This window comes from Barbus barbus (assembly GCF_936440315.1).
Source record: "Barbus barbus genome assembly, chromosome: 20".
Lineage (NCBI taxonomy): Eukaryota > Metazoa > Chordata > Actinopteri > Cypriniformes > Cyprinidae > Barbus > Barbus barbus.
The window spans coordinates 24,737,422-24,760,997 of record NC_136748.1 but is presented as its reverse complement, the minus strand read 5'-3'; the positions used below and the strand labels follow the sequence as shown (position 1 = coordinate 24,760,997).

Below are 23,576 nucleotides of genomic sequence, written 5' to 3'. Positions count from 1 at the left end.
TTAAGTTTGGTGTATTTTGCTGTCTATAATGAGGCAAGAGAAATACCAAAGCAGATAAACACAAGACGAGAATAAAGACTCCCATGATTTGTGGTGTTCTCCAGCACAGGAAGTCTAAGGAAAACAGAATAGTCGGTTTGCGAACTCTTGTGATGCAATGTGATGAATGTACATCTGGTGCCACCAAAGAGTCCAACATCAGCAAATCAGACCGGCGCAGGTTTATGTGGTCAAGGTAAGGTGAGCACATAAAAGGTGCTTAAAAAGGAAGACAACTTTGTTCCTTCTTTCCTAAAGCAGGTAATTTATTGTACCTCTGGGTGACAGGGTGTCCTGACAGAAAAAGTCCTAAAACATGTCTGATTTAGCTGCTGTAGACAAAACCTCAATGTCAGCAAGTTCCATACCTACAAGCCATTTCATAAATCTCGACGTGCACCGTGACCAAAAGCGCCGTCAAACAAACTCGTTAAGAGTGAAATTGAGTTGTGATTTTGTGACATACGTACATCAAAGTTCTGCGATCGTGTCCAGGAGGGTGAAGCCGGATTTAAGTGAGTGCAGGTTTGGCCGAAGGGACGGATCTAGAGCTGGTCAAAAGGGACGTCGGGTGAAAGGCTCTTACACGCATAAGCTCTGCTACCCAAGCAAGAGACATGATGATGTATTACCTCTGGTGCTTGGGTTCCATTGGCAGCGAGCTCGCAGAGACTTCCAACACCAATTACAATTTCGGAGCATCTCTCGCCAGCAGGGGGCTTTTCCATTCAAGCTTCTGCCGTTTTGAAATGCACACAAAGCTTTGTGTTAATGCCTCACTCCCCAATCTGTCCACTCATTCACGTGCTGTCTCACTCACCCCACTCTTTCCCCAATCGTCACCTCTCGTTCCCTTTCACCAAACAAAATGACTCTCCCTTCCCCACAGTCTAGAGTGTCTCTTCAGCAAGGAAACTGTAGTTTATTGAAGTGTGGTATTTATTACTACATCATGCATTATGCAGACCCCATTTCGGCTCAATAATGTATCAAGTGAACAGCGTATCTGGTAGCACACGGCACAGCCTGTGTAGCCGTTCCCGGAGAATGCGGTTTGGAAAGCGGAACTCGTGAGTATTGTAGTGTCTGATGTCATAAAGACGCCCTTGTGTATGTATAACTTTCCCAGAATCACATTTGCACACGGCATGCATCTGAAACAGAGGCAGATAAACAAGTCTAAAAGGGTTACCTCCCTATCCTGATAGAAAAATACTAATCAAGATCAAGCCTCAAGCAAACTGTGCAATGGTTTCACATGAAGTAGTTCAATCATGAAAAACAAATTAGCAATTTGACATGTTAACTGATGCATGCCACACACTGTCTGAGACACATAAAACTCTATTTTTTCTTTACTACGGCTGCAAGTGACACTTATTGCGATTGCTCCTACTCAGTTGCGATGAAATGCAAGTAGCAATAGATCCTTTCTTCCATATTGTGATGTACATCTGAGTGAAATGTATTACTGAAAAATAAGAAATGTATGGTGGAGACGGGTTTCTATCCATAAGCTGTTGATTGGATGGAGGTAGATGACTGGAGAAATCCTATGTCACCAGGCAGAAGTCCACCATTTCACTGGAAGATCAAGTAAATACCATTTTGATTAAGGATTACAAGGTCAAAAAAATTATCAAATGAAATGTGCATCAAGTATGGATCGATCATAGATAGGGTACATTTTCTTCTCATGCTGGCGAATTTTAAGGCATTTGAACAAAGCCCTATCCAGGGATGCATTTCCTAAAACCAACTATTGTCACAATTTCTGTCGTTATCAATAGAATAATAGAATTTGCAACCATAATTAGGCAACAATGCTTTTGGGAAATGCACCCCAGGCCTGTTTCCAGCAACAAGCAATCATTCCACATTGAATGCAAAACTGCTGCTTAAAAAGACAACCACAGCCAATCAGACGTTTTTTAAAGTACAATTATCAAAAAACACAATTTTGAACCGTCTATGGATTTTACAGGAAAAGAAACCAGTAAATTGATAAATTACCCCATTGCTTGCCGCAGTCATGACTGGTTGAGACAAAAACTCAGATTAGAAGAGCATTTTTTGCTTGTCACTTTATCGTGGTTTCACACCGTTTGTGCTAAAGACATGAAAAATACCTGCAGCCTTGTAATAGCAAACTGCGTTATTATTTTACAAAGTGATACGACTTTTATCTGGAAGACTAGAGCCGCATCTAGAGACCATAATATCAATACAATATTGACTTAGACTAGACTAGTAAGTAACAACCATCATCAAAATCACTAATAAACATGCTAGCAACCATTTAGGTACAACCTGATGCAATACATTCTCACATTGTTGTAGAAAATGTAAAAATATAACTATATTATTGAACCGTTTTAGCTGATGGATACAGGTGCACAATTAAAGAACTTTAACTGTCAGGTAGACACTACATTCAAACATATGGCGGATACACATGCTGCATGAATAAGTGTTCTGTGTGTTCTTGATAAAAGATGCATTTTAAGTGTCTAATGAATATGGTTAAAAAACAACAACAACATTCAGCAGCTTTTAAAACACTTAAGAATAATCTGCCATCTGAGAGCTGTAGAACCATAGGAGGTCTTAAACACACAGCACAGTGACGAAAACACCTGCTCACCTGCTGCACTGACATTTATGCTAATGGTTTGATCCCATCTGTGGAGCAATAGAAATTACTGATGCAAACAGTTTACTGGCAAACAATTCTGTGTTCCCAACACATCCTTGCAAGCCTTGTGTGTTAAACATCCTATAGCTCTGTGCAATTATTCTTATCGTGATGATTCTGTAGTTAATATACATAACCTCTCCACACATCCTTTCACCCAGAGTCTGAGTTCAACAACCAACCCTTCCCTACGATCTCATTAAGTATCTCATTTGAATGGCTGTATAGAAAGTCTATACGGAGAGGTAAGGGTTTTCTAATTTGCCTGCAGCGCCCTGGCACAGCAGATGGGAAACGATGACAGCTCAAGATCCCTGCACATCTCTGCTCTCTGTACTGTCTGCATCAGAGACGTGGTCGTGTTGTAATCTTTTCTTCACATCGGTCACAAATAATAGTGTGTCAGCTACAATCCAGTGCACACTGGGCATAATAGAGCTGGGCAAAATTCTGAATTTAAGAATCGCCTTTGTTTCAATCCATTAGTATGACTGTGAATTGAATGCCCCACTGGTCAAATTGGAATATGAATGGAATTGGAATGACAGGAAGAGGAACAGAGAGAATTGCACCTCAAAAAGACACAACAATCTTGGGTGCTCCGTTTTGGTATATACTGTATACCCACTTTCAAAAGTGTGTGTTTTTAAAGAAATTAATACTTTTACTCATTTAGGACATCAAAAATGACAGTAAAACTTTATACAAAATGTTACAAAAGATTTTCAATTCAAATAATTCTAATTCTTTTAAACTTCCAATTCAAAGAATCCTGCAAAAATGTTTCGCCACAAAAATATTAAGGATCATTGTTTTCAACATTGACAAAAACAAATGTTTTTTTAGCACCAAATTAAAATATAAGAATGATTTCTGAAGGATCATATGACACTGAAGACTGGAGTAATAACTGCTAAAAATTCAGCTTTGCCATCACAGGAATAAATAAAATTTTTAAATATATTAAAACATTTTATAACAAAAATTTTATATTTAACATGTTAATACTGTGTTTATATAGACAAAACCAACAGATATAACATTTAAAATAATATACTTTAAAATACTATAAAACATACAAACTGCAAATCTGCATTCTTTTTACTCTGTGAATTTAAAGGCATTCTAATCAGAAACTACAGAATATCTTAAATCACTTTAGCAGGAGATACAACTGTTTGCATGCTGATTCAACAATATCTAAATGCTTTTATAAAGACAGAATATGCAATATTGAATAAAAGGATTATGCAATATGAGTCATGTGTTTTAATACAGCCTACTGTACCATCGAGTTAATCCTCCTGCTACATTATCAGGCGGAGAATTAAGCCCCATTATAAACAACCATTACACTGTAATCTGTTTTTCCTCATTTCCTCTTCCAACCTGGAACTGCTGATTTTACACAAAATAATATTAAGAGCAGCAATTTTGGAAAACAATCCTCTGCGCTCACTTCCAGAATGGGAAACATTAAACCCACTTCACGTACTGGTATGTTAGATATCATACCATTGCAGTAGCTTTTGACCTTGAATCATAGATAAATTATGCACGTGAACCGTAACGTGACCCTAGTCTGAAGCAAAGCCAAGTGCTTTAACAGTGTAACAGCTACCTGTTCCATTATGCACAATCAAGCCCCATAATGGGCCTGTCTGCAAAACAACACAGGAGACAGCCATGTGTGACACCGAACACTTTTGGCCTGGATGTGGCACCCCAGTGATGCTTACAAGGACAGAAGGGAAGGACACACACCTGAAAAAGCATATGGAGGGATGACTGCTATTTGAGAGAAGGAGTGATGTGCTTGAACCAAGAAAAAAGCAAGCTGGAAGCAGGCCTGGTTCATTTTGCCACTGTTGCAGCTGTCAGAAATTATAAGCTGGGGCCCTTTAGAGATGTTTTGTGGCCACTGAGGTCAGAATCAAAAAGGAAGAGTTGATGTGTTCCACCAGATAGGCTTTATTACGAGTCTGTGTTTTAAAGGGCTTTACTCAAGACCTCAGTGATCCCTGTTAAAGTTCTCCTAAGAGGCTACTAGCTGCGAAGAGGCGGCAGACAGTTAGCAGCTCCCATCAGAACATAAACTATGAGCCTCGGCCCTTTCCTTTCACTCTGCTGCCCACATCAGCTAGTATGTCGACTACTGAACCGGTGTCCAATTAAAATCACTCCGCTTGGACCGCTTCCCAGTTCAACTGCATTGGCAGGGAGCTCTAACGTTCAGCCAGACTAGCATTATCGAGCTTTCATCTTTTTTAGGTTTGAAAGGAGAAGATCATTACAAATCATCTTTTCAGAAACAAATAATTTCAAGTGTTTTGCATGGAGAAATATCCTCCTTTCTCACAATAGAGTCTACGGTAGAAGCTTGTGGTTTGTTATAACAGCACTAATGCAAACATTAACTGGTAAAAATCAATTATAAAGCCAGGTGTACGCTTAATAGACTTTTCCTGATAGCATTCTGGCCTAACCGTATGAACTCAAAGACTCAAATTGCAGTATCCACAGCCAACACAGAGATAGGAACTCCATATATTGTAAAAAAAAAAAAATCCACACACTATTTTCCAGATGCTGTGGTAAGGAAATCAATAGCAACACTGCAGTTCCAGCCCATTCTAATTGTGTTTGGGATGTTGGGCTACTGTCTGCTGTTTAACAAGGACCAACAGCGCTCTCTAAAGGACGTTTTTTTAAAAAGACACCCTCTCGAGAATTGGTGAACCACATCAAACTACTTCCTCTTCTTTTACTGTCTCTGAAGATTACAAAAGGGTATCGGATTCAAACAGGCCCAGCTGCTTCTGTGATCCATCAAAGCACTTCCTGTCTTCAGTGCTGTAATACAAGATATTAACCATCATATCAATGCCTGATAGCATGACCAGCTCCCACATTCATATCACTGACAAAAAAAATATATAAAAAAATTACTATTGAACCATAGTTTAATCCACATTAATAATCACTATGTTTGTTGTTAAAAGGACAGAACAATATATGGATTTTACAAAAGCAACAAAGTATTTTGGTGGAAACTATGGTTGCCAAGTGTTGCAGACTGTATATCACTTCCCTAAAAATAAAAAAGATAGATAAGCAAATTAGAAAATTAACTGAATACACGGGGTCTCTCTCGTGCACTTGCTGTGACGGTCGTCATGCCAACATGTTTAGTACACAGATGAACTTGGAGTCAAACTGCGGCTGTGTTTTCAACTTCAGGCTAGCACTTGTTAGTTCGTCCGTTTCCAGTTTGAAGATAAAATAATTTAATAATATGGCGGCTTGTTTGGTGCCGGATTTCCCAGCTGTAAGGATTGCCTTAGAGCATTTGGGCGAGTTAGGTAAGAAACCGGCTTTGTAGCCTATTTTGTGAACGCACGAATTCATACAACTAGCGGCAAAAAAGGCCTAAGTTACTTCAAGAACACCGATTTCAATATGAAGCCATCCTTATCAATGTATATTAATTATTTAAATTGACCTCTAATTTAGCTTGTCTGTGAAGTGATAAATTCTTTGACACCTTACAGATAAACGACTGAGGGAAGAAGGGGTTTCATTTAGTCAAGAAGCAAGTCACCACCTGAGAGAGACAGCTGAAGCCATTAAAGAGCTGGTATTTTCAATCATTTACATATTTTTAACTTTAATCATAAAAAATGACTCATTTATACATTGTGGGTTGTGTCATTTCTGTTACGCAGTCATGTCCTTTAACTTTATTGTATTACATTTACATTACATTTAGTAGACGCGTAGAAAAAAAGAAAGCTAGTGTTAGTTTTACAAGAAAAGCTAGCATAATAAATATGCAATTGATAGAGGGTCAAATGTGTGTTTTTTTGTTTTGTTTTTTTAAAGAAGACAGATTGATAAAATAAAATTACAATAGAGATTGCTAGAGTTAGCGAGTCAAATAAAGATGAAAGAAATGTGTTTTTAGCTGTTTCTTGAAGATGGGTAAGGATTGAGTTGGGCAGGTCATTCCACCTGATGGAATCATTCCACTTATATATTGTATAAATTATGAAATTCAGAATTTTAAAAGATGAAAATCATATCAAATGGTTTCTTTTGTCACAGTTAAGTCAACTTTGGGGTGAACTTTTTTTTTTTAGTGCAATCCATCTAACATAAAATAAATTGATAGTTTCAGGTGTTTCTTTTTATATTCCTTTCTCTAATCAAATTGTTTCAAGCTATTTTCTTTTTTTTCTAATTTAATTTTTTGTTTTTTAACTTAAACACTCAAACCTCAATATCACTTTCTATGCTGTTAACGGTACACGTTACAGAATTCAAATAATACTACTTGATAGGAATGAGGCTATGTGTTCATTTCACTGTGGTAATCATATTTAGGAATCATCTAGAAAATTAGCACGCGAGAAACTTGAAATTGAAACTATTGAGACGAGCAAGCTTCGACGTCGATCAATGAACCAAGAGGATGACATCAGAAGTGAAATATCAGGTGAGTTCCTCCACAAATCCTTGGAAAACTGTTGAAACCATGAAGTCTATATTGGGCCATCTCTGGCAACAACTCACCTGCAGCATAATGGTGTTTGAGAAACGGCTCAAGTAACTTCTCAAAGTTGTTTGTTGTTGTTTTTGAAGCTTGTGTCACTGCAGCTAGAGAAGGCAATACTGCAGAGATGAATCGACTTCAGTCTGAGCTGAAAACTGTAGTAGATGACATACAATCCATGGAGGGGAAGCAACAACTCCTTGAACAAGAAAATGCTGCTCTGATGTGAGTATTCAAACATGTTGACTGAAGGGGGTCATGGGAAATGTAGTTCACATTGCTATTTCTACCATTTACTTCCCTCATACTCATGTGAAAAGTGCATACATCAGTGAAATTGAAAGAATTTAGGGTGGGACTATCTTTTTTTCTGCCCAATGGCAGTTGAGGGGAGTGCTTGTTTGGTACCACAGAAATTACACACAAATATGATAAAATACATGTGTATACTATAATATATATAACATATAATCCTGTAATTATATTTCAGTCAGGAGAGAGAAAACATTAAAGGAAACTATGAAGATGATGTTGACCAGATGAATCAGCAGCTGTCAGATAAAGCTAGTATACAGATGTTGTTAACAGAAAAACAGAATCAGATTCAATCATTGAAGGACAAAATTGCCCCGGTGAAATCGGCCCAACAGGACCTAAAAGAAAACATGATAAAGAAGAATAAAACATTTTCTGAAAGCAAACATTCTGTGGAAATAGAGGTAGCCTGGGCTTGTTTTTTCAAACAGGATATATTTTCACTCAAAAGCTGTGATTCAGTTCATATTTTCCCTCTTTAGATAGAGGAAATTGCTCTTAAGATTAAAGAACAAAGAAAAATCAATGCAGGAACACGCAAGGAGGTGGATATCTTTACATCAGAACTCCAAGACAAGGAGGAGACAATCACACAGTGTGAAAAAGTAAGCATCTACATACTTTCTACAGTGTCTAAACAATATTACAATAATGTTAGCATAGAATGATTGGTATGGCTTGCTTTATCTGGTTTCAGCATATATCCCAGATTGAGAAAAACATTGCAAGAATGGCAGCATCTAAAATTATGTACAAAGAATGGCTTCATGAGGAGAAAAGTCAGAAAGAGAAACTTGATCGTCAAAAGTAATCAGTGACTGGTTTTAACATCAAGCAGTTCTGTTTCCTTCACCTCTGGTCAACAGAAATCAGCTTTTGTTATTCATAATCAACAGGGAGTCTCATGAGCGTGAACTTCTTGAACTGGCAGAAGCAATTGAGCAGAAAGTTCAGGTCCTTCAGGAGCAGATGATGGAGGTAAGTAGAGGTAGACATCTTTGTGAAACTCATGACACTAAACGAATGGCTGCTCCATAATACACTCTTTTTGGACGGGATCAAAATCCTCAAATCTCTGTCTTTAGATGTCAGATCTGAAGCATCGATTTCCTGCCTCTGGCCGGTCCCGCTGAGCAGCCATGACATTGAGCTTTTAAAATGCTTTCCTTCAAAGACACAATGTGCATAGATGACCTTTAATAAAGCTGAGTGCTGGACTGCCCTTAGATGTTAGATAGTTCAAGCAGTCAATAGATGTGCACCTGGTCTGGATACATGAACATCTATCTATCTATCTAGGCTAGCGACAATATACAGTGATGCTGGATATGCAAGATACAGGAGGCGATTGCAAAACTATTTAAAAACTTAAATTATGTAAGTTGGCCAGCTATATTATAAGTACTGAATTTACTAAAATTAAAACCTAACAATAAAGGCAATTAGGAATGTAAATAAAATAAAAATGACAAGAACACATAATAAAATAAAATGGTAAAAATGAAAATATAAAAATACAAGCTATTTCAAAATATTAATAAATAATATAATAGTATATAAGCAATATTAAATAACACCGTTACCTGTGCAAAATTAAATATTGGCTAAAAGAGGAAACATTATGAATGAAGCTTGCTTAATAAAAATAGTTTCTTAGTCAATAACCTATATAGAATAGCCTTAAATAAGGTATAGTTGGCTAATAAACAGTTTGCAGCTCATTCAGTTATTTAAACAATAAAAGTATTACTACAATAAATAAAAAACCACAATCTAGTGGTGTTTCAATTAAAAATAATTCTCTATATCTGGTGTTGTAAGAGGTTTGGAGATAAACCTTTTATCTCTTAATTTAACTTTTTTCAGTTTGATTTTAAATTTTATTCATTAATTTATTCAGAAAGAAACAAAGAAATTAAATTATCTATCTATCTATTTAAACTTCAGGGTAGTATTGATTGTATTCAATATCAGGATGGTTTTCAATATCAGTGACATTTTAATGACATTTGTGGAAGGTCCTTGACTGTCATGCATAAAAACTACATTTTAAGAATGCATATTAAAATATTTCAATATGTAATATAATGCTTAATATTAATGTATTATTTAAACATTGCATCATGTTTAATGTAACAGATCTTAACTTATTTTGATTTTGGGCGATTTAATCCATCCCTTATGGCTCGTTTCCACCGAGAGATCGTGGTGAAATTTAATCTGGGTCTAAATCCGTTCCATAACACTGTAAGGAGCTGTGATTGCTTCTCAGATTGAAAATGAGATGAAGGAAGAACAGAAAGTGAAAAGTGCTCTATCAGAGCCCCTCGCTAAACTGTCAGACATCTTTAGCAGTCAGAGGAAAGAGGAAGATGACATGATTGCTGAACTGCACAGTCTGTCCAAACGGTACATACATCTCTTTAATACTCTTTCTTCTTTGCTTTGCTTTTCACGATGACTAACTTGAAATGTTTAGATTTCAAGTGATCAATGTGTTCCTTTGTTTTAGGTTAGAAGAGAATAAATTGAAACATGATGAAGACATTATATCCATTGCCAAATGTAGATTTGAAATCAAAAACATGAAAGAAGAGATGAGACAGCTTCACGACGCTAACATGTATGACCCTGTCTTTTGTTTCATGACTTTGTCTTGCTACATTACAAGTAAATGGTTTCATGCCTTTATCTGTGTGGCTGTCTCTCAGAATCAATGCAGATATGTTCAAAAAAACTCTGGAGGAACTGGAAGGTCAGTTGGCCAAACACAAGATCAGCAGGTCTGTTCAACATCTTATTTTAATCTTTTATGATGTATCTTCTTCAGGGAACTAAACTGCAAAATGTTTTTGAGAAGCAGGATTGTGCACAATAATAATAAAAAAAGAATAAATTCATATACCCCAAATAAACAGTACTGAAAACATGAAAAACAAGCAGTTTATCTTGAAAAAAGCTTTTCTTTGTTAAGCAATTGGCATTTTTTCTTTATAAATTAATTGGTATTTTTTATTATCATGCACAATTTAGCTAACAAGACAACAATACAGTTTAATTTTTTTAGAGAGAAAAATCAATTAATTAACTGAAATAATAGAATACATAAAACATAATTTTACAAATTAACAAATAAGGTTTCAGCTGGTTTAATTCATGTTTAAATGTGGTTAAATGTAAAAATAAATGAATAATGTTTAAAAAGAGTTTAACTTGATCTACATATGTCACAGTTAACCATGAGAATTGTTATTCATCCTCAAATCATTGTTTACATGGTTATTATCACATTAACATATATCCAGGGCAGCAGTTGAAGCTGAGAGAGAGAAAATACGTCAATCTCGCAAAACCCTTAAAGAGGAACATGAGGAGTATGTAAAGGAGATCAATGCAGCCATCGAACAAACAGAGAAGAGACTTGGAGAGCTGCTTGATGAGGTCTGACAGAAACACTAGACAGTAGTGGTGGACATGCAAAGAGATATCACTGTATCTAAGGCATGTTGTTGTTTTTGTAGAAGAAGAAACTCCAGAACCATATATTATTGAATTCGGTGATAAAGGATCTTACAGAAAAGCTGGGAAATTTAGAGGAAGTGGGAAAACAAATGGAAATGAACTACCAGGCTGAAATTCAACAGCTTACAGTAAAAAAGAGAATCCATATTCATACACTTATTATAGGCTCAATAAAACATTTCAAGAACTAAGCGTGCATATGAAAACTAAAAATACATGTCTTGTCTCAAAAGAGGGATGTAGAATCCATCACTCAAAATCATACGGAGAAAGAGCAGGAGCTCAAGGACCAGGAGTTGATTTTAGAGACGGTGGAGTCTCAGTTTGACATTGACCACCTCAAACATCAGACTTTAAAAAAACAAATAACAGGTACAAACTTAATTTCTATTCTCCTCATGTAGCTCAACAATACCTGAACTATGGAGTCACGAACTAGCCACCTGTTGTTTCTCAGCTAGCATTTGCTTCTTTGTGAGATATGATTAACTGGGTCATTCTATAATTGCAAATAATGAGAAAGAATAGAGATTGACATTTGCACAGTAAATGGATGTTTTTGACAGTTTTGCATTGGCAAATTCAATGGCAATTGTAGGATAACTGAACTTCAAAATGTTTTTGTAATAAATTTGTGTTTTTCTTTTTTACCAGAGCTGGTAACCCAAAGAAAACATCTTGAGATCTCCATTGAGGAGGTCACAAAACAGACTGCTGCTCTCCTACAACCAAAGGTCAACATTGACAATGCATTTCCCAATCGTGTGCTAGTTTACTTGATGGCTTTAGTGTCCATTTATATGTTTGTAGGAAGATCTGAAAAGAGAGTTAATGACTTTGAGGGCCAAGCATATGGAGATGTTAACTGCTAACGCTGCAGTGATCAGTGAAGTCGAAAAAAGCATCTATGAGAATAAGGTCATGCTGGAGCAAGTCACGATGGAAAACAGTCGCCTGCATGTGGTGAAAACTCACACTAATCAGCACACAAACACATACCCTTGATAGCATGCCGCTTGAGATGTTTTCAAGTGTTGTTGTTTTTTTCAGCGCATTGAACAAATGAAGGAGGAAATATTGGATGCAAAGAAAGACAAGGAAAAATATATGCAGGAGGCAGAGTGGATGAATGAGGAAGTGCAGTCCCTCTTTAGTGAGTCTTTTGACAATGACTTTTAACATTTTAAAAAATATTCTGCTCTTAGTATAATGATCCGAAACAAATAATGTCTCTTTTCCATTCCTTAGAGACTCTAACAGACACCTGGAATACAAATATGTTGCTTACTGAGGTACAAAAAAACATCAAAACAATACAGTTAAGGAATGTTCCTAGTTCAATATAAATGTTCAATGTCAATTATTACTCGGTTTGTCCCTCAGTATATAACAAAATACAAATACATGTGTGTAGAGTAATGCACTTACAAAAGACGTCTAATGGAAGCGCTTCCTGCTTTTAGAATTTCCTGTAAAGTGGGGGATGCCGGAAATATTTTCCATGGTAATTGGCAACAGATGTTATTCATCAAGATTAATGCAATGAATCTGGAACATTCCTTAAAATAATGAACTTGCATGTTTTCTCAGGTGGCTATTAAAAACCTTTTTCTGAACTTGATGTTTTGCTGAAGGACTTTATCAGATGTTGCTGTACAATAAATTAACTAATCTAGACTCTTTTATATTAGGAATCTGCAAATCAAGATCAAAAGATTGTGGAGAACTTATACAATCTAATAGTGAGGATTCAAGAAAGAAAACATCACATCAGCGACATCAACAACAGACTGGAGAAAGAGTTAGTTGGCATGAGCTCTGTGTTAGAGAAGCCAAACTTCAAAAACACTTAGAATTGACATTAATATGGAACAATATCTTCTGACATTTAAAAACTATTTTACAGAGACTTCAATCATTAAGAGCAGGTTTTAAATATTTTATAATTTAAAATTTATGATTATAGAAAGTAATAAGGTTTCATTTGAGAATACATGAACTATCAGTGAGCAAAATATTTTCTACATGTATTAATCATTGTTAATTATATCACAACTTTGCAAAAATCTGTCAGTTTATTCAACAAATCAAACGCAGCTGACAAACACTCATTTTCATAGATCTGATGGCCATGAATGTAAATCACCACCATGTATAACATAACATACTACATATTGAATAAAACATTGATATCCCTAACCAGTTTGTTATATTCCACACATCACTGTAGAACTTATAAATATACATCCTTAATAAGAGAAATCTTTAGTCAAGTTGAAAGGATAAGTGTCTGAGAACACTGAAAACTAATTTTATAAGATAATTATTCTCACAATACAATGTGTATGCAGATTTACATATTCAGCAGCAAAACAATCATATAATGCCACATGCAAATGTCACAACATACCTTTTATAGTGTTAAGCTTTTATCCATGCATTAAAACAAAGCGTAAAGACATACAATTATATTTGGCACAACAAAGTTTGTCATGAAAATGGTTAACATTACTTCAGGGCTCTCAGGAAATTCACAGACCAGCTGTTTCATATTTAACACATAAAAAATGCATTGTACATTACAACAAATTGTTGATTTGTATCTATTCTTGACAACAAATCACAAAAAGTACCAAAACCTAAATGAGTCATATATACTTAAGGTTCCATAAATTTACAAAAACATTGACTACTACTTTCCAAAATTCGCTTTCAAGATTCAAAGAAAAACAGTTAGGAAACGAACATTCTTCATAAAGTATTTCATTTGATCTCTGTTCAATACAAGCAAACAACAAATAATATTCATAGACGTTAAAAAAAAACGTTATGGCTCTTTGGTGTCCGTGCCAAAGGTGTCATTAAATTAAAAGTCTCTAACGTGAGTTTGAGGGAGGTGATTCTCCTACACAGGAAGTGACATCAGTGTCCATTCCCACCCTCTGACAGAATTCTGTTTGGCTCTGTGAACCTGGCCGTCAGCAGGTAGAAGAGAGCGGGTCCGGGCACCAGAGCCAACAATGGCAAATCCTGACCCAGTTTATCCAGTCGGGATATGGAAATGATACCATATGCATGGAGGAGCCAATGGCTGAAGAGAACTACGAGGCGTTTCTTCTTAGCCACAAGGTTTTTGAAAGACTGTGGGTGATAAGTCACAAACAGTTTTAACATCTTTGAAAATTTAATAAAAGGCATTATGGGGGAAAAAAAAACAGTACACAATGTATTTACCTGTATCTCTGAAGCTGACATGTAAACTGCCAACGTGACCAACGATAAGACCAAAATAATATATGGAAATGCATAATCTGATGAAATAAGAAAGGGAAATACAAAAACCATAAGTGTCAACCAGCGATATTACAATTAGCTACAACTATAACCATAAAAAAAAATTGTTACTTAAGACACTAAACTGAAATAAAAATACAAAAATAAAATGTATTTAAAGGGGTCATATGATGCGATTTCAAGTTTTCAAAGAGATATTCTTTATAAAAGTGAAGCCTTGACCCCCCCCCCCCCCCCCCCCCCCAAAACAGCTCATTTAAACACGCCCCCACATCTAAGTCATGGTGTGGGACACAACTAGAAATCAGTGGTTAAGTTGTATTTACAGTTCAACCCAAATATTAGAGTGTGTGCAGCGCATTTTACGGAGGACTATTTCCTGAGCCTGAGAGTAGCCTGTCGTTTCTATAAAGTGGGGCAATTCCAAATTTGCAAGGACAATCTGGCGCTTCTGATTCACAGCCTGTAAGTACGTTTTCTTATTTAAAGATTTCGCCACTGACGATTCAATTGCGAGTTTTGAGCAGTGTAGAGTAGTGCTTGTTCTCCGATAACAAATGCAGACATGGTAATGTTTACACGGCGCGACGCGTAAAAAGACAGTATAAGTCATTATAATCAGTAATTATGTCCCCACTGGATGCAACAAATGCCTCGTTTATAATGGGTTTTATTGTTTTTGTGTCGTCGCGCCGGGACAAGGCATCACAATACGGTAAGGGGCGTAACATTTCCATCTCACGCTTGAGGTATTGGGCCAATGCACTGGAGAGCTGGCCAATCAGAGCACGCCTCGCTTTTCAGAACGATGAGCTTCAGAAAGGTGGAGCATTGAGGAGCATCTGGGAAATAATGTGTTTTTTGAACTTTAAACCGCATAAACACATTGCATTACACCAAATACACAAAATAATGTTCTTTTTAGCAACATCATATGACCCATTTAAAAAACCCTGAAATTTAATAAAAGCTAATAAAACTGTTATTAAATTTAAAATTAAAACAATATCAAAATAATTTTGATTCAAAAATTCAGATTTTAATTTCAATTCATTTCTGATTTTCAATTAGTTTAACTTGATCTATTAAAATAACTAAAACTGAAATAAAAGTGACAAAAACTACAGACATAAAAAAAAAAAAAAATTACTCAAATTTAAAAATCAACAAAATTAAAACAGAAAGAAATGGGGAAAAAATCCAGAATCAAGATATTATTCAAATCTATAATTAGTATCTCAGTGATAGTAAAATAATTCTGATGTCAACTAGGTACACTTTCGAATATTCTTTATAAAAGTAAAGTGTAACACTCACAAAGAAGTCCTCCTCCAACTGCCTGCAGGACAGTGAGGATCGGGAAGAAGTACAGTGCTGCGTAGATGCTCTTGAAACGATCGGTCTTGCCTAATCCACACGCAATCTTTTTAACCAGAAGTGGCCGCAGAAGCATCATAAAAACCAGACAGAAAGCGTAGTAGATCAACACGATGGTGTACCTAAAAGAATAGGTCATCAGAAAGCAGCAGAAATAACGTGTCTCAAATCAAATAAAATGTCATTTTCAAAAGGCCACTCACAGAGGGAACACAGCCTCCTGCGTGCAGTGCAGAGTGGTGACGTAGTCTGGACTGGGGTTGTACAACATGGTGTACCAGTCAGAAAGCATCTTAACCTCACAGGAACGAATAGACAGTTGGCCGACAGGATCGTTGAGAAGCAGAGTTCCTATGGCAGCAGCCGTGCACTCAAACAGAGCGGTAATATGCTGGAAAAGGGCACTAGAACTGGAGATGATATTAAGAGAGCAGAGGTTAGTTTGAAGCTCACTTTAAAAATGCATTATTCAAATTTAAAGGGACAGTCCACCAAAAAATGGAAATCCTCATGTCATTCCAAACCTGTATGACCCTCCTTTTTTTCAGTCGAACATAAAAAAGATATTATGAAGAATGTGGGTAACCAAACAGTTTTGACTTCAATTGTATGGACAAAAAATACAAAGGAAGTCAACAAGAACAGAAACGGTTTGATTGCAAACGTTCTTCATACCATGCTTCTCATGTACCAGAAGAGAAAAATGATTTCTGAGAATCTTAATTCACCCTTCCACAAATTAAGGCATAAAAAGATCTTAAATCACAGCTGAAACTCTTAAATTCATAAAGCTATGGCATTAAAGGTGGCATGCTCTACAAAAAAATAAAGAATAATAATAATCTTCCTCAGTATTTTTGCTGTTTTCCAATACAAATATCTAAAAATGCATTTGCTTGAGATAACAAAAAAAAAAAAAAGTGTTGTTTTCTGAGAAACTACACAAAATTAATCAAGTTCATGCTTATTATAAGAACAAACATGTCAACGGGGTAAGAAAATAGTTTTCCTTGTAACTTAAGTTAATTCTAAAAATGCATTTGCTTGAGATAAAAAAAAAAAAAAAGTTCATGCTTATTATAAGAACAAACATGTCAACGAAATATAACGTACAAATAGTTTTCCTTGTAACTTAAGTTAATTCTTCTGAACCCATTAGCAGATATTTGTTCTTGTTTTAATCACAAACTCACTTCTTATTTTATCATTTTGCTTCTCAAGTAAATTATTTTTAAAAAACACTGAACATCACTTTTTTGCATCAAAAGTTATTTCCATATTCTAATGAATTGCTACAAGACATTTACATTTAGAGACCTATATTGTGTTCAATTCAATTTATTCCTTAAATTTTCTTTACTTGGTCTTAAATGTACCTTCATAAAACCTGCAGAAACCCTGAAGAAAGAAAAGCATAAAGGTGTGGAAAGGTGAGTAAATGATGACAGTTTTAATTTTTGGGTGAACGATCACTTTGAGGGTTAATACTGCAAAACAAATCTCAAACTAATCAGATCCGCACAATAATATTGCCACATATATCCTACTATTGTTTAGAACAAGACATTCTGCCAGCTACCTTTTCTTCCCAGAATACCACTCAATAAAGAACCAGTGCAGGACCAGAGGCAGCATCGCCATGAAGCCCAGGTACAGCCAGTCATACAGCTCAGGAGATCCGCTGCATTCCTCGCATATCTTTTCATAGTTAGTTCTCTGGCCACGAGGACAAACCTTGATAACAAGAGTGATGAAGGTTATTACACCCCAAAAGAACTTCAAAATATTTAATCAAATTAAATCCAGTCCACAAAACACCACCAACTCTCCAATCATCCATCTAAACAAACAGAACTGTTCTCGAATGACCAGGCGATTACAATTGCATTACACTCTTAAAAATATAAGTTTACAAAATGAGGTTTTTGCAAAAATGCTATTGAAGAACCATCAGGTTCTTGATGGAATCATACACCTATAAAAAGCCTTTAGTGTAACTGACAGTAGTTCTCTTAGTTGTACATATGTGTGTAGAGCCAAAATAAAACTTATAATAAGGTCTCATTTGTTATAATTATCATAGAGCATTAACTAAAGTTAACAGATTCAGTATTTGTTTCAAAAAACATTAGCAAACGTTTAAATTAATCCGAACCAAGTTCAAATAAATGCTGTATAGCTTTTGTTCTTTAAAAGTGAAAGTGAAGTGACATTCAGCCAAGTATGGTGACCCATACTCGGAATTCGTGCTCTGCATTTAACCCATCCAACGTGCACACACACAGCAGTGAACACACACACACACACACAGCAGTGAACACACACACCGTGAACACACACCCGGAGCAGTGGGCAGCCATTTATGCTGCGGCGCCCGGGGAGCAGTTGGGGGTTCGGTGCCTTGCTCAAGGGCACCTCAGTCGTGGTATTGAGTGTGGAGAGAGCGCTGGACATTCACTCCCCCCACCTACAATCCCTGCCGGCCGGAGACTTGAACCCACAACCTTTGGATTACGAGTCCAATTCTCTAACCATTAGGCCACGACTTCCCCTTTATTAGTTTGTGTTAACACATTTAGTTAACTAATATAACCTCAATGTAAATTTAAATAAACAATTGTGAACTAGTAAAATGCACATCAGAGCATATGTACATAACCTTTTGCATTAGTACACATCATCATGCATTAAACTGTGTGTGTTATTTGGCCCGATTCATGCACTTACCCCACATTCTCCTTCAACAGAGTCATTTATGAAGGTCCTTCCACAGTACAGCCCAGGACAAGTGGAGCTCATTGCTACAGCTGCATTACACCCAAAAAACATCATTAAAAATAATAACATCCTTAAATTCAACATAAAACATTTGAATAGTGTTGTCATGGCAGTTACACTGGCGACTCTTATCAACAGCAAGACGCAAATATGGATTATAATTATATATTGTCATTAGCTGCCTGCAGTTATTCGTGATTGTTTTAACATACCCATGTTTTATGCAGCATTACAAAATATTCAATCGCTCAGTTTATTGGATTAACTTAGTTGATTTCAAGCTGTATGCTCAAAACGACGCAACAGAAACCGGAAAAACAAACGCCTCCGTCTTCTTCGTGTGATGTGGGACGTGCTGCTAAAAGTGAATAGTCACACAGCGCCACTCACTGGCCAGATTTACTTCTAGATAGATAGATAGATAGATAGATAGATAGATAGATAGATAGATAGATAGATAGATAGATAGATAGATAGATAGATAGATAGATAGATAGATAGATAGATAGATAGATAGTGCGTAATTCAGCTGGAAAACATCTGGTCCGGTGTCATGGCAACGGCTTCACACGTCACGGGGAGGTGCAGGGGCCTGCATCTGTATCACAGAAATTAAATAAGCATGTAGAGCGGCGACTGCATTGAAACGGGCTGACAAACAAACACATTTTAATTCACTGGCTATTAAAGTTTCACCGTGTCAGTAGTATTAAAGCCGTAAGGAAAATTGCGTCGCGAGTCACGTGATAATTGCTAGTTTTTACAGTGAATCAATCAGTTGTGTAGTAGCCTACTTTAATTCGCTTATATGTTAATGGGGCAGAAAAAGTAGTCATAGCTAATAAGCTTCGACAAATCATCTGAAAAAGACTTTTTTGTTTCAGCGGAGAGTTTGATGCTTTCAGGTACCTGTTACTTTTCTCAGCGCTTGTTAGAATGGACCAATCACAGTCGCTGATGCTCACTCGATTTGTACTTTTAAATAATAAATTAATGCTCTAAACTATGGGACAATTCCATTTGCGTTTCCGGTATTAATTCATTATATTATAAAACTTAAAAAATATTAGGGCGAAAGTATCTACAATCAATACAAAACGTCCTGATGTCTAAATGCGTCTCAATGGACAATTGGCTTTCTGGGCCTCCAAGCGCCCCCTCGCGGAATAACCGGGTTTCGTCTCGTGCAAGCAGTAACCCAGCAGCATTGTCCGCTCAGTCATCTGTAACAGGGGAACATTCTTTACTCCAAGCACAGTGTATGGCATCAAAGGACTACATAGGGGCCATCTGTGACACCGTAGCGCATACTCATTTTTACTGTGATACGGACACGGGAGACACTGACAAGGGATGAATTCTCTTCCACCCCGTGGATGCGCCCTAAACGTGTCCAATGGATCTCCCCGGCATCAGCAACGCGACCGCGGACAACATGTCGGGCTCGGGCTTCATGTTAGAGATTGTGACCATCAAACCCGTTGTAAACAGCATGAGCACTCAGGCCAGCAACTATACAGCCGGGGGCGAGATGCCCAGCGACACCCCAGTGAGGAGTTCGGAGGGGAACTCGGTTCTCCAGGGCATCGCGGTGGCCGCGCAGGCGCTGCTGCTCCTGGCCATCTTCTTACTGTCCAGTCTGGGTAATTCAGCAGTCGTGGTGGTTATAATCAAACACAGGCAGTTGAGAACGGTCACTAACGCGTTCATCATGTCCCTGTCCCTCTCCGACTTCCTCACGGCTGTTCTTTGTTTACCCTTCTCCTTCATGATGCTCTTCAGCAAGGATGGCAGGTGGCTGTTTGGGGAGCCCTTCTGCGTCGCCAACGGCTTCTTCAACACCTGCTTCGGCATCATCTCCACCCTGACCATGACTCTAATCTCATTCGACCGCTATTATGCCATCGTCAGGCAGCCGCAAGCCAAAATCGGCCGGAGGAGAGCGATCCAGCTCCTGGCGGCCGTTTGGGTCTCCGCGGTGGTCTTCTCGTTTCCTTGGTACCTGCTTATGGAGACCTCCAGGCGCTTGGTGGTGCACAAACAGGGCTTTTGCCATTGCATGTACGTGTTCCACTCTGGCACCTCCAGGATGGGCACTGCATACAGCGTAGCTTTAATAGTAGCGTGTTACCTGCTTCCCTTCGCCCTCATGTGCTTCTGCCACTACAACATCTGCAAAACCGTCCGGCTGTCGGAGATCAGGGTGCGGCCGGTGACCACTTACGCGCACCTGTTGCGCTTCTACAGCGAGATGCGCACCGCCACCACCGTGCTCATCATGATCGTGTTCATCATCTTCTGCTGGGGGCCCTACTGCCTGATGGGCATCATCACCGCGCTCGGGAGCTACTCCTTCAGTCCTGCTATGGATACCGTGGCAATCTGGATGGCGTGGGCTAACGGTGCCATCAACCCGTTGATTTACGCTATAAGGAATCCGAATATATCCATGCTGTTGGGTCGGAGCAGAGAGGAGGGATACAGGACTAGAAACATCGCTGCGTACCTGTCCACGCAGACGCAGCGCAGGGACGCGGTCCGGAACCGCGCGGACCGGATTAGAGATCGGTACGTGAGCCACCACGGCGCAAACAGCCGTCTGTCCTCCTCCAGCCCGGCCAACGGCGGAGATGTGGCCATGTGGGCCTGTAAAAACCCGGCGGTGTTCTTCTGTAGAGATGCGCATCCGGATACGATCACTAAACCAGCGGTGCCCAAAGTTGAGACTGCTGACACCAGTTTGTAACGCGGTCACACTTTATGATGACGATGGGAGGTGCTACAGGTGGACAGTGGCACCCAAAATAACTTGGGTCGCACTTAAAAATGTAACATTTCGTTTATTGCATTGGATAACAAAATGTCAAGTCAGGTTTAAACATTTAACACAAACTTTGCTAATACAATGATACTAATAGTACGTAAAGTGTAAGTATAACAATTTTTTTCAATTCCTTTACTTTCAAACTCATTTTGACATAGCCTATATATTTTTTAATAATTTTATGACATTCACATTGTTTGCATATACATGTTTAGCCTATTGATATTTTGCTCATACAATAAACATATAGCCTATTTTATTACAGACCCTTAATATCATTTTCTTGTTAAGTGATATTTATGCTGGCACTTTATAGTTTTTTATCTTTATTTCCTTTGGCCATTTAAGAGCAAACATATTTAATAAAATATTCTGTTAAATAATTAAGCTTTTGACAAAAGGAGCTGACAATCACCAACCTAAGTTGTTGATCACATTAAATAAAAATCTTTTCTGTAGGCTCTCACTTTTACTATATATAGTTAATGTGCAAATATGTACATATTTAATTAGATTTAATTTGCAGATTATTTTTGCATTTGTTGTTGTTGTTGTTGTTTACGTTTTCCGGCATTTTTTGCAAGTAAAAATTGACCTGTAGTACCTCCCTTCAGGTTTCAGTAAATCATATGCATTTAAATAAATTGGAACACTAATCAGTTTCATGTCAGTTCCAAATATTTGATTGCACATTACCTTATAATATTATTATGTTATATGATGTTTAAAGAAGCATTATTTTGTGTGTATTTTTTAAAGCTGAAGTATGTAGACTAATATAGACGTCACTAGCCAACTCTGAAAGTGATGCCCCCAGCTCACGCCATTGATCGAGCCAGTATTAGTGTACTGTAGAGCTAGGCTCGCTCTTTTCATAACACCACATTTACATTCTTCAGCTTTAAATATAAATAGGCCTATAAGTAAAAATATCAAAGTTCGAATTTAAGATGCATTATTATGCATTGTATTCTTTATTAATGATTAAGTATTTTTTACATTTAATCTTTTGATACCATTAACTTATATTTGAAACTAAACTCTCCAAGCATGAGTTTATTAATGTAATGAATCAGCAGGTGTAGTGTGTGTCTGTGTGTGTGCAAAGTGCCAAGATGAAAGTCAGTCTTGAGCCTAATGCAAATGCTTTCCAGCACTGTGAATGAACTGAAGGGTTTACAGAAATCTCTCTCACAGCCTAAAACCATATCCATGCTGTTCATCATCTACACTGACCTGGAATATTAACAGTGCAACGGATGAGAGTTGAGAGGATTTTATAACTCTTTAATTGAACAATCGGTCATAATGACATGGTCGTTTAGGAAATAGGGCTAACTCTTTTTTTTTTATTATTGTAAAATGTCTTAGCTTTTATACCCTTCACAGAACCATACCTGCTACACTGTAATAAAAAAGACCTCAAAATCTCACAAACAAGTCAAATAAAATAGGAATAGAATATAATTTCCTTTAATTGATCTGTAAACAGCATAGTCAAATATTTTCTCTGTGAATTTGGAAGATCAGCATAAAACATGTAAATAACACAACCAACTAACTGCCTTAATTGTTGGATGTAGCATGGTTTACAGAATACACAAATACATTAATATAAATATTTTAAACAATTTCTATATCAATTTTAAGCAAGAATTTATTAAATTGATTGTAGCATCAGACTGCCATTTATTAGTTTGATGCGAGGGTTAAACGGACATTCAGTGCTTTTATGTTTTATGAAAATGTGTTTGGAATGACTTTTCTGCACACATTCATCAGTATTTATAGAAATGTAAGACCAGCTTTAGAGATCTAGAAAGCTATATAGTGTTGATAATCCAAACTAACAAAAGCACAGGGTCTTTTATGTGAAACGTTCCTTGAAACATGTATTTTAGAGACAGTATAAGCAGGCATAAAAGAGTCATAGGCCTATTAAATATCTGTTTGTTTTTACCTTGTTGTGTTCAGTCATAGGAGAGAGATGCATTATCATTTTCAAATATTCAAATCATAAATCTTTTCAAATATCAGGCACTTCAGATTTGAAACAACCTATTATGAAATAAGCATCGCCATACATTGTCTTTGACAGCGGATTGCCTGAAATAAAGTTTGAATATGTTTTATCCATTTCATGCTTTGTTTGATTCTATTCACAAATCACTCTTGCCATT

General features: G+C 37.1%; 3 protein-coding genes across 3 annotated transcripts; 2 read left to right on the top strand and 1 right to left on the bottom strand.

Moving 5' to 3' along the window:
• The first annotated feature begins 5,819 nt into the window (after window positions 1–5,819).
• On the top strand, window positions 5,820–13,320 carry LOC306886189 (coiled-coil domain-containing protein 175-like). Its single transcript, XM_079443120.1, has 19 exons — window positions 5,820–6,096; window positions 6,286–6,371; window positions 7,118–7,229; window positions 7,376–7,511; window positions 7,777–8,005; window positions 8,084–8,206; window positions 8,299–8,408; window positions 8,498–8,579; window positions 9,874–10,010; window positions 10,114–10,224; window positions 10,313–10,384; window positions 10,907–11,042; window positions 11,123–11,251; window positions 11,357–11,495; window positions 11,778–11,857; window positions 11,934–12,086; window positions 12,174–12,276; window positions 12,372–12,415; window positions 12,815–13,320. Exons 1-19 carry the CDS (start codon window positions 6,030–6,032, stop codon window positions 12,974–12,976), a joined length of 2,211 nt encoding a protein of 736 aa, XP_079299246.1. The 5' UTR covers window positions 5,820–6,029; the 3' UTR covers window positions 12,977–13,320.
• LOC306886190 (JNK1/MAPK8-associated membrane protein-like) lies at window positions 13,166–18,924 on the bottom strand. The gene is made up of 7 exons (XM_079443121.1): window positions 18,785–18,924; window positions 18,522–18,601; window positions 17,374–17,528; window positions 15,998–16,204; window positions 15,735–15,916; window positions 14,358–14,434; window positions 13,166–14,264 (listed from the first exon to the last, which is right to left on the bottom strand). Exons 1-7 carry the CDS (start codon window positions 18,786–18,788, stop codon window positions 14,046–14,048), a joined length of 924 nt encoding a protein of 307 aa, XP_079299247.1. The 5' UTR covers window positions 18,789–18,924; the 3' UTR covers window positions 13,166–14,045.
• An 899-nt stretch (window positions 18,925–19,823) lies between these two features.
• Window positions 19,824–23,525, top strand: LOC306886151 (G-protein coupled receptor 135-like). Its single transcript, XM_079443050.1, has one exon. The coding sequence runs from the start codon at window positions 19,969–19,971 to the stop codon at window positions 21,316–21,318; it is 1,350 nt and encodes a 449-aa protein (XP_079299176.1). The 5' UTR covers window positions 19,824–19,968; the 3' UTR covers window positions 21,319–23,525.
• Window positions 23,526–23,576: the final 51 nt, after the last annotated feature.

Bases quoted from the DNA above. Each gene is read 5' to 3' on its own strand.
- LOC306886190 (XM_079443121.1), bottom strand. The intron at 16,205-17,373 runs GTAGCTGGCAGA...TATCATCTCCAG, and splicing joins TGGTATTCTGGGAAGAAAAG to TTCTAGTGCCCTTTTCCAGC. The intron at 14,265-14,357 runs GTAAATACATTG...TATCACCCACAG, and splicing joins TGTCAGCTTCAGAGATACAG to TCTTTCAAAAACCTTGTGGC.
- LOC306886189 (XM_079443120.1), top strand. From the start codon at position 6,030: ATGGCGGCTTGTTTGGTGCCGGATTTCCCAGCTGTAAGGATTGCCTTA. The intron at 12,087-12,173 runs GTGAAAACTCAC...TGTTTTTTTCAG, and splicing joins AAAACAGTCGCCTGCATGTG to CGCATTGAACAAATGAAGGA. The intron at 12,416-12,814 runs GTACAAAAAAAC...CTTTTATATTAG, and splicing joins CAAATATGTTGCTTACTGAG to GAATCTGCAAATCAAGATCA.
- LOC306886151 (XM_079443050.1), top strand. From the start codon at position 19,969: ATGGATCTCCCCGGCATCAGCAACGCGACCGCGGACAACATGTCGGGC.